Consider the following 10,551-nt stretch of genomic DNA (forward strand, 5'->3'; position numbering starts at 1 on the left):
TTTTTTTTTTTTCATAAAAATTTTTTTTAGTGAATTAACCTAAATTTGAAGTGATCACTATAAAGTACAATCATTGCGCCATATTCTCTCGTAAGCACAGTTTTTTCACCACAAGTTGGTGAAATGAAGCTTTAAAAATAATATCTCGAAGTGTACGGATCGTCCACAGGTATGGACGATCCGTACACGTATATGAGGCCTCAAACAAAAAAATTGTAAAAAATAGACAATTAAATAAATTTGTAATTTGCCACCAGATTCCATTAAAATAGACCCCAATGTTGATTTTAAATGATTTGCAACATAAAAAGATAAATATGTTGAAATAAAGAATGCGGTTTAATTTTAATCTTCCTTTATTACACAAAAAGTTGAGAAAAAATATGGTTACATTATCTTCTTTGCCTTAAAAAGCTTACAAGGCTTAAAACAAACAAAAATGCCTACTTGATATTATATGAAAGAAGAGAGTAGGGAAACCTGATGAAACGCTGGAGCCTTGGAGTGGGTGCTGGCACCAGAGGAAAGAGGACACCCTTCACCTGGTCAGGCTTCACCTCACCCTCATCTTCTATGGCTGGGAAGACAAAAGTGTTTATCATTTTTGCGTTACTTGTGCTGCGACAGGTTGACCAGACTCGCACAGCACCTTCACTGGCTTCACAACAGTGGAGATGCTGCTCTCATCCACATTGAAGATCCTGTCAGGGGTAAATTTATATTTGTCCATGGCTGAGGTATAGGCTGTGAAGAAGGTGGCAACGTTCACTTTGTTGAAACTTGAAATCCTGGCTATTGACATCCCTTCAGGGCTTTTCAGTGTCAGGCTGGTGTGTCGTTCCATGAATAAGTAGTACCAATTTTCGTTTGCCAGTTGTGTGGCATGCCAGTTTGCAGGGATATTGGAGCACTTGCAAGCCACAGCATACTCATATGCAAGTCGGCGAAATTCCTTGCGAGTCATCCCATAGAACAGTCTTGCCACATGTATGGCATATTTGCACAGCATTTCCTCCTGATTCTTGTTGAAAATCTTGTTAAAATTTTCTTGGGGAATTACAAAGGTGTGCCCATCAGATTTGGCTTTGCTCCTTGTGAAGGCATCATGCAGAGTCATAACCTTGACACCAAACTCCCGAGCTGCCCTCCGTATGCTGGTGTAGTGCTCAATCCTGTAGTTGAATGCCAGTTCGAGGTTGGTCTGGTCTGTCTCCCGGAGGTTCTTGGGAATGAACTTGCGTGGCATCCTGGCTCAATCTGAAATAAATAACATAAATAAAGGTCACAAGGCATATATCTATACTATACATTATTATATTCAAGTGTGTCCTTCACCATTCTTGAACTGGACACAACAACAAAACAATTACAATGAAAACAATATTTAGATAAGCAACAGAATCTTTAAATTTCATATGAGATACCTTATGCTATCCTAGACTATATTGCTGTAGCCTATCTGTCAATTTTCAAATAAAATTCAACACACAAACAGCATAAATATCTTTGTTTACATGTGGAGACTCCGTACACTTAAAAGCCAAGCTGTACGAAACATCCACAGGCAGCCATTAAAATGAAAACAAACTTTACCGACACACGTGGTGTACTACATCACTAAAACCTCGTCATATCATCACATATAGTCATATTTAGGTGTACAATACCTAACCTTCACACTCCTAGCATATTCATAAGCACCACAAACCATAATTTAGAGGCAAAATATTACATCAGGAATGCGAAAAACCGAAAAACTCGCCTCATTCATGCGCTGTTGGTTGCCGCGCTCAAATGGAGGGACGGAGCTGTGTGACTCCGTTTTCTCTTTCACTCTTTAGACGTTAACTAGCTTAAAATAATATATGTGGTCTTGAGAGCTTTTGTACGGTACATCCATATGTACGGTTCGTCCAGAACCTACCCTACTCCTTTTTGATGAGCAAGTGATTGAGCAAAGTAAAAGAACGATCTATAAACTCTGGGAAATACAAGAGAAAAAGATTAAATCAATATAGTGAAGCTAAATCAAATATAAGGCCGGTATTTTCAGACACTTTCGTTTCTCACTTCAACTATTTCTAAAGGTCAGAGAAGGGATCACTCGGGTTCTAATGAGTGTTTTTTTAGGCTCATGCTACTGAAGAAGGATCAAACTACCACCAGGGTCATAAAACTACTACTGGAAATGCCCTAAAGTCATACGAAAGCCTTGTCAAATTTGTGAACTTGGGCGACGAAATCTTTTTAAATACGACCCTAAAAATCGTTTTTTCGCAATCATTTTAAGACACTTTCGTTTCTCACTTCAACTATTTCTAAAGGTAAGAGAAGGGATCAATCGGGTTCTAATGAGTGTTTTTTTAGGCTCATGCTACTGAAGAAGGATCAAACTACCACCAGGGTCATAAAACTACTACTGGAAATGCCCTAAAGTCATACGAAAGCCTTGTCAATTTTGTGAACTTGGGCGACGAAATCTTTTTAAATACGACCCTAAGACCCAGACCCAGACCACAAGACCACATCAGGAAGTGCCGATTCAAAGGCAAGACTTCCACAATCTACCTCGACCTGAACCTGAGTCAATCATTTAGTGTTTTAATGATTTGTGACAGAAACAGTTTGTACATTATTTCCTAACACACTGAAAACTACCAGAAAAAAATAGTTTTGTCCAACAGTGTCCCACGGGTGACGTTCTGGAAATTTACCAGTTGCAGATGGTGACCCGGGAGATTGGTTATGACCTGTTATGCTACTAATAACCTGTAATGCTGGTAGGCTGTTGAATTGTTAGCTCAGGATTACATAAAACTCTGACCTCACCTCAATACCTCGAGTTTAGCACTATACCTTCATAACGAAGCAAGCGCGAAACTCAAAAGATACTGTAGTTATATGTGTATCATCAACCCTTTTACCTTGTGAAAGATAATGGGAAAACTTGACGTACCAAATGCTGATATTTTTTGTTCTGCAGGAGGGCATCGTGGCTGTGATGGACGTGGGCAACAATGTGTGTGCCGGGCCGGAGCCAACCTTCCTCACCAGGGCCAAGGAGTCCCTCACCTGCTTCCTCCAAAGAAAGGTTGGTCATTATTAGTGCAATTAACCCATCATTGCTTCTCCACTGGGTAGTTCTATGTACGGTAGAACCCCTCGTAACTTGCAACCACACACACACACACACACACACATGGAAGGGAAGATGCTCAAGAGACACAAAGAAATATAGAGGTTTGGAACAGATTAAGTGAAGAAATAGTATCGGCGAAGAGTGTGCAAAGATTCAAGGAAAAGTTGGATAATTATAGATACGGAGATGGGACCACATGAGCGTAAACCCAAGCCCTGTAAAATTACAACTACTAAGGATTTCAGAGGCTGTGCGGCCTCGTTTTTTGGGAATAATATCGTAACGAACAATCGTATCGGTACGAGATTTTGCGACAGTGTATTTCACACACTGCCTTAATTTTGAAGGGTATCGCCAACCGCCACAAGTAGAGAATAAAGGCACTTGTCCCTATACCAAGAGGGTAAAGTCATCAGTGTCAGGCAAAGATACGAACACAACTACCAGAGGCTCCGCCCACCTTGTTCCTCTTCCCTCCATCTCCCGCCTCCTCCCTTCTCCCTCTCTCTCTCTCTCTCTCTCTCTCTCTCTCTCTCTCATGTAGCTTCGTAACTATAATGAATGAAAGGCATGCATTAATTGTAGTGGCGTTATATACTCTTTCTAATACTGATAGGCATCCTTTAAATAAAGTTGAGAGTAGGGTAACGTGTTACTTACATAGCCTAATTACCTCCGTAACTATTGGTAGCGTAGTGGTTTGGTGGTTTATGGTGTACGTTTTCGTAGGGCTATTGTATAGCATGTACCTACTGATAAAAGTAATGGTGCTCTTATCGCCAAATTATAGTGGTGCTATTAATTTTATTGTCAGGGAAGAGCTGAAAGTATGGTAACGGGAAGAATTGCGAAGGTATAAAATGTTTGAGGTAGTACTAAAAGTGAATCACTGAGTGTGGATGAGGGACACTGGGTTATGAGGCTTATATTAAGGAACTTTATACAATATAGTGATGGCAAGGACACTCTTGGTTTACTAAGGATACAAACAAGAATATTCAAGACTTTAATCTTCTTCACAACTTAACACTAAATCCCCATCATCATCACTGTCACAGTCAAGGTTAATAACGAGAGGATCGACACTTTCATGGATATTATCCGTTGTCCAGTAGTCGTCCTCAAAGCGTCGTGATCGCCGAACCGCACCTTCCCACACCTCGGCTGTGACAGAAAGTCTGGCAAATACAAGCAAGCAATCGTTCTACCATCAATCATGGTAGTCATCATTTACCACCTCACCCTACTCTCACATGTCATTACGTCCACGGCCCAGATGTGTATCACTATGCTCAAAATTAAAGTCCCAGTATCACATCAAGCATGCCTTAATTGAAAAAAAAAATCATTCTCGAGTATGTATGTATCTTCCAGAGAGAGAGAGAGAGAGAGATTGAGGAGAAAGAGGAGGCGGGAGATGGAGGGAAGAGGAACAAGGTGGGCGGAGCCTCTGGTAGTTGTGTTCGTATCTTTGCCTGACACTGATGACTTTACCCTCTTGGTATAGGGACAAGTGCCTTTATTCTCTACTTGTGGCGGTTGGCGATACCCTTCAAAATTAAGGCAGTGTGTGAAATACACTGTCGCAAAATCTCGTACCGATACGATTGTTCGTTACGATATTATTCCCAAAAAACGAGGCCGCACAGCCTCTGAAATCCTTAGTAGGTAAATACACACACACACACACACACACACACACACACTGAAGGGAGGAAGGAAGGAAGAAAGAAAGAGAACAGAGACAGCGGGATGGATGTAAAGGAAAGGCAGGGAGAGGAGGCCGCATCCTTGAGCCGAGGTGGTGGTCAGTAATGGCTACTCAACTCAAAGGAAGAGGAACTCCACACACATAAGATATATATAGGCCTAACTTATCAACCCCCTCCTCCCTTTGTGTGTGCGTGTATAAATGTATAAATCAACCCCTTTGACTGTCGAACCTCTTGGGCCATTTTCTGCTTCCAAAAACTCAAAGGGTTTTTTCCGGAAGGGAAGAGAAGGTGTCGGAGGGAAACTGTTGGAATCTGGCAAGGGGTCGAGAGAGGCACATCTTCGTCAACCCCTCCGCATATGTTTTACGTCAAACCTGTACAGGATTTACGCAAGTATTGTGTCCTTGAAGAGGTGGCGTAAATCCAAAACAATGTAGTAAATCCAACAAGAGGTAGGTTTGTACCTTTATTGCCTACTGTATCACTCTGACTCCTCTCCCTCTTGTGGTTCCTCCTCTGGCTGCCCTTCCCCTCGTGGTAGCACAGCAGCGAGGGTGTTGTTGTTGTTGTTGAGTAGCGTGGGTACTGTATTGTTGTTCAAGTGACGCGCGGGAAGAACTGAGCTCAGCTGTGTGGCCGTGTGAGTCCAGTTGCGTGAGACATCTGGTGGACACTCCAGAAAATATCGCGTAGAAGTGAAAAAACATGTAAATTAAACATTTATTTGGATTTTGGACCACGCGTTATTTCAAGAACGCGTAAACCAAACTCGCGTAAATCGAGAGTTACTTGTAGTTCAGTTTTGTAACATTGCACCGTGTTGCGTGGCTAAAGGGTCAGTCAAGCGCAGGGCAAGGGCTAGGACAAGGCACGCTCATGAGGACAGAGGTGGGATGTGGGGGGAGGATAGGAGCCAGGCATGGGAACACCACCAGCAAATACGCCTAACGCTCACTGCCAGCGTTTAGCACCACCAGCAAATACGCCTAACGCTCACTGCCAGCGTTTAGCACCACCAGCAAATACGCCTAACGCTCACTGCCAGCGTTTAGCACCACCAGCAAATACGCCTAACGCTCACTGCCAGCATTTAGCACCACCAGCAAATACGCCTAACACTCACTGCCAGCGTTTAGCACCACCAGCAAATACACATAACGCTCGCTGCAAGCGTTTAGCACCACCAGCAAATACACATAACGCTCGCTGCAAGCGTTTAGCACCACCAGCAAATACACATAACGCTCGCTGCGAGCGTTTAGCACCACCAGCAAATACGCCTAACACTCACTGCCAGCGTTTAGCACCACCAGCAAATACGCCTAACACTCACTGCCAGCATTTAGCACCACCAGCAAATACGCCTAACACTCACTGCCAGCATTTAGCACCACCAGCAAATACGCCTAACACTCACTGCCAGCGTTTAGCCATGAAAGGGTTAAGCAACATGATCCCCGCTGCTATCACCACCGAGTTAATGCAATAAAGTAATCTCACCCCATCACATCTAATAATCTGTTGTTAGAATGTCTTCAGCTTTTGTCTGTTCACAAATATATGGGCCGCTTTCAGTCATTTTGTTTGTTTTGATCGTTACCAATGGCTGTTATCGCCGCTATAGTATTCACACGTCAAACTGGCCGATGGGGTAGTGGCCGCTGCGGGGTTAGCCTAGCCCCGCACCTTGCCACACACTCTCAACACCTCTCGCTTCCTCTGCAGCCGCCACTACCCCATAGGCCAGTTTCACGTGGAAAACTATACCGTCGATCGCCGCCATTGGTAACGATCAAAACAAACAAAGTGACTGTGAAAGCGACCCTAGGACTTCATAGTGACTCTTTGTATGTATAAAACTCATGCACCAAAACTATGGCTGCCAACAATTGCCTAAAATGAACACTCTTTGGTACAGATTTTTGCCCACAACTGCCATGACATTGTTGGCACTGTCCTGTTTGGCACCTCAGGGACGGACAACCCTCTGGCAACAGACGGTGACTTCCAGCACGTGAAAGGTGGGACCAACTTATCATTTGTGATTTATTTATTTATTTATTTATTTTTATTTATTTATTTATTTATTTATTTTTTTTTTTTACGTGTACGCCTGTTGCGCTGGTAGGCTTGCTTGAGGGGCCTGGATGGTGTTTGGCCCCAGCCTGTCATGGCGCAGGCAAGTGTTTATAGTGGCGCCATCTTCTCTTGGCTCATGCTGCCCCCTGGGACTCCTTCTTGATTCACTTGGACGTTGGACGGTTTCCTCTACAGTCCGGGTTGATGGGTGGTCTTCAGGACAGCATGTGGGTAGTTTTAATAGTCCAATGAGGATGTTTTAAATTAGTCATTTATTTTGTCTGGTTTACCGCTAAATAAAACAATAAGAAGGATTAACTACAATTTCATTAACAATACTATCACTTATCGCATTGAAGTGTTACTGTTACAAGTCCCAGGGAAACACAGGTAATTTATGATAAATGAAAATATCGTTCAGGCTCTGTGGGCATAAAGATGTACTTGCTGGTGACATCTGGCAGAGATACCTCAGTTTTTGTATATAACTGTGTATATAACTCAAGTTTCTCAGCTTCTCTACAACTCCCAAATACTATACAAGATGTTTTCCTAGGGCCGCTTTCAGTCACTTTGTTTGTTTTGATCGTTACCAATGGCGGCGATCGACGCTATAGTTTTCCACGTGAAACTGGCCGATGGGGTAGTGGCGGCTGCAGAGGAAGCGAGAGGTGTTGAGAGAGTGTGGCAAGGTGCGGGGCTAGGCTAACCCCACAGCCGCCACTACCCCATCGGCCAGTTTGACGTGTGAATACTATAGTGTCGATCGCTGCCATTGGTAACGATCAAAACAAACAAAACGACTGTGAAAGCAGCCCTAAATAACAGTAGCTTTGAGACAGGAGCCATTTTGAACCCCTGTAACCCTGTACTAACCCTCGCCTTCCTCCTCAGTGGTGCGGGAGCTGGTGGGCGTGGACTGGAAGGCCATCGAGCAGGTGCAGGCTCTGAGGTGTGGCGGCAGCAGCGGCGACTGGCTGGATGCCATGGCGGTGGCCTTGGAGATGTTACGTAAACATGAGTTAGTTGAGAGCGGAGCCGTAGAATGGAAGGGTTTGCCCAAATTGACGACAGGCTCCGCGCTGTTGCCGAAAGAGCCACATGAGATTCAAGTTGATGCTGATTTCATTTTATTTATTTATTTATTTATTTATTTATTTTTTTTTTACGTGTACACCTATACAGGAAATCCCCTATATACGAAAGGGTTAGGGACTGAAAAAACCTTTCGTTTATCGATTTTTCGTATATCGAAGCCATTTCCCCCATAGGGTTGTTAATAAATAGGGGGGTTAGGGACCAGCGCCAGCAAAAAAAAAAAAAAAAAAAGAAAAAAAAAGTTAAATATAACTATGCTTAAAAGCAATTTACTACTCACAATACAATGAAACGCAAGGCTCATAAATAATTAAAAACAATTACCATTTCCTGTTCCTTTACTGTTATAGAAATGCATTACATATGTTAGGACAATCCCCTCTAACTCGTCACTACAACTCATCACTTAACATTGCCAATGTTTACTTCCCAAGCTGTGAAAGGCCAGTTTCGACTCTCGTGCCCGAAACACGTGCCAAACAGTACACCACCGCACCACTCCAAGCCCCCCCCCAACCCCTCCATCACCCTCACGTTTCCTCACGCTGGCTGGGATGTGTTTCGGATTCGAGTCGAAGCAAGGGGTTCACAAACTGGCAACGCTAAGTGATGAGCGTTGAAGTGGAGGGGACTGGACATGGACACTTGCTGCCTAATCACTGCTTGGTGGTGCTGCTGCTGATGGCTGTGGGGCTAAAGCTGGCTTGAAATAAGCTGTGATTCTCTGCTGCTTCTTTTCCATTTGCTTGGACCTCAAGAGCTCCTCGTAGCACCGTATGGCTCCTTTTACAGAGCTACGCACTTTAAAACTCCTGTCCATATCAGGGTCAATTTGGAGCAAGAAGTCATTTGCTTCGTAGTAGAGCTCCAAAGCCTTTTGTAGTTGCGTGATCGTCAGAGGAGGGACGGGAGACTCGGGGTCGGCAGCATCGGTCCTGGTCTCCTCGAGTTCCAAGAGGTCTTGCGTTGTTAGCTCCTGGTCGTGAGAATTGAGGAGCTGCTGCACGTCTTCCTCTGTGACCTCCTTTCCGTCTCCGAGGGCAGCTTCGTTGGCCAAGGCAGCAATCTCCTTGCTGAGGGCGGCAGTGTCGGGCACAGCAAAGCCAGTGAAGTTATGCACAGCCTGTGGCCATAGTTTCCTCCACACGGCATTCATGGTTACAGGAGTGATCTCCTGCCACGCCTCGCCAATCATCTCGACGGCCTTTTTGATATCGAAGGTCTTCCAGTAAGCCTGAGGACCATCGATAATGCCGTCTCTGTGAGCAACGCTCAGCGCATGCATTGCTCGTCTGGTGTAATAACTCTTGAATGTCGAAATCAACCCCTGATCACATGGCTGAATGAGCGATGTGGTGTTCGGGGGCAGAAAGCACACCTGTACGTTAGCACACCAATCGACCATCGCGGGGGTGTGTGCTGGTGCGTTGTCCAAGAGAAGCAACGCCTTGTTCGTCAGGTTGTTTGCGGAGGTGTAGCGGGAGACGAAAGGAGAGAAGTAGTTGTAGATATAGTCGTGAAAAATGCTGGTTGTAACCCATGCCTTCTTGGAGGACTTCCAGTAAACAGGTAGTGATGGCTTAGAAGTGTTTTTCAGTGCCCGAGGGTTCTCATGGCTATAAACTAGAAGAGGCTTCAGCTTGACATCACCCTCAGCATTTCCACCAAGCGCCAACGTAAGGCGGTCCTTTGCCGCCTTAAATCCAGGTGCCGTCCTCCTTGGTGAATATGTAGGTGCTGTGCAACAAGCGAGGGGGAAAAAAATAAGGACATGACGGACGCAGCAACACCACTGTACATATATTTAAAAAATAATAATTTCTAAAGACAAACAATAAATACACATTACAGAAAGTCACGGCAACACCACTGTACTTATATTTTTAAAATAATATTAAAGACAAACAAATATATAAATACTAAACTATACAGTGTCACATGAACGCCGTTGTTGATTTTATTTAAGTTTTGGTACGTACGTGTGTGGCACCACAGCACCCGTCTCAACCCACCCTCCCTTGTTCCCATTCATTCGCCTATCCCTCCACTCACATTTTCTCAATCACACTTCTTTCACCTTGCAATACTACCGTAGGAAATAATGCATATCTTTTGAGTAAGGATAAATAATGGGACTACTGTCTCTATTTTGCAGTCTCGTCAGATGGGATAGTGGGGACATGGAGTGTGTGTGTGTGTGTGTTTGTTAAACGGCTCGTTTCACCTTAATTGACGAGTGATAGATATTCCACAAACTTGAGCAATCGTTTCTGCCACGGAATAATAATTTGTATCTGTAGTCCTGGTAATACTAACTGTAGTACTTTTTAGTTGTTATTTGAAAGACATTTTTAACATCATAACAGGATGATGGAAGTGCGACTGGCATTTGATTCAGACAATGGGACTATGCAGACCTGGGTGTGATATCGTGATTACGAGTGGAGCAATGATCGATGTGATGTAGGGGGAAGTGGAGGGTAGGCGAATGAATGGGAACGAAGCAGCGAGGGTTTAAAG

General features: G+C 44.0%; 1 protein-coding gene and 1 long non-coding RNA gene across 2 annotated transcripts in view; one reads left to right on the plus strand and one right to left on the minus strand.

The window, feature by feature from the left end:
• The window catches only part of LOC127003880 (X-ray repair cross-complementing protein 5-like), a 44,463-nt gene that overhangs the window by 3,800 nt on the left and 30,112 nt on the right, over positions 1 to 10,551 (plus strand). Inside the window, exons 2-5 of the mRNA XM_050870986.1 lie at positions 2,984 to 3,091; positions 6,773 to 6,875; positions 7,828 to 8,108; positions 9,005 to 9,156. Coding sequence (XP_050726943.1) covers positions 2,984 to 3,091; positions 6,773 to 6,875; positions 7,828 to 8,108; positions 9,005 to 9,156 — 644 coding nt within the window. The remainder of the gene's footprint in view (positions 1 to 2,983; positions 3,092 to 6,772; positions 6,876 to 7,827; positions 8,109 to 9,004; positions 9,157 to 10,551) is intronic.
• LOC127003675 (uncharacterized) lies at positions 339 to 2,950 on the minus strand. The gene is made up of 2 exons (XR_007757317.1): positions 858 to 2,950; positions 339 to 498 (listed from the first exon to the last, which is right to left on the minus strand). It is a non-coding gene; the product is annotated as an uncharacterized LOC127003675 (long non-coding RNA).

The sequence above is a fragment of the Eriocheir sinensis genome, chromosome 26 (genome assembly GCF_024679095.1).
Source record: "Eriocheir sinensis breed Jianghai 21 chromosome 26, ASM2467909v1, whole genome shotgun sequence".
Taxonomy (NCBI): domain Eukaryota; kingdom Metazoa; phylum Arthropoda; class Malacostraca; order Decapoda; family Varunidae; genus Eriocheir; species Eriocheir sinensis.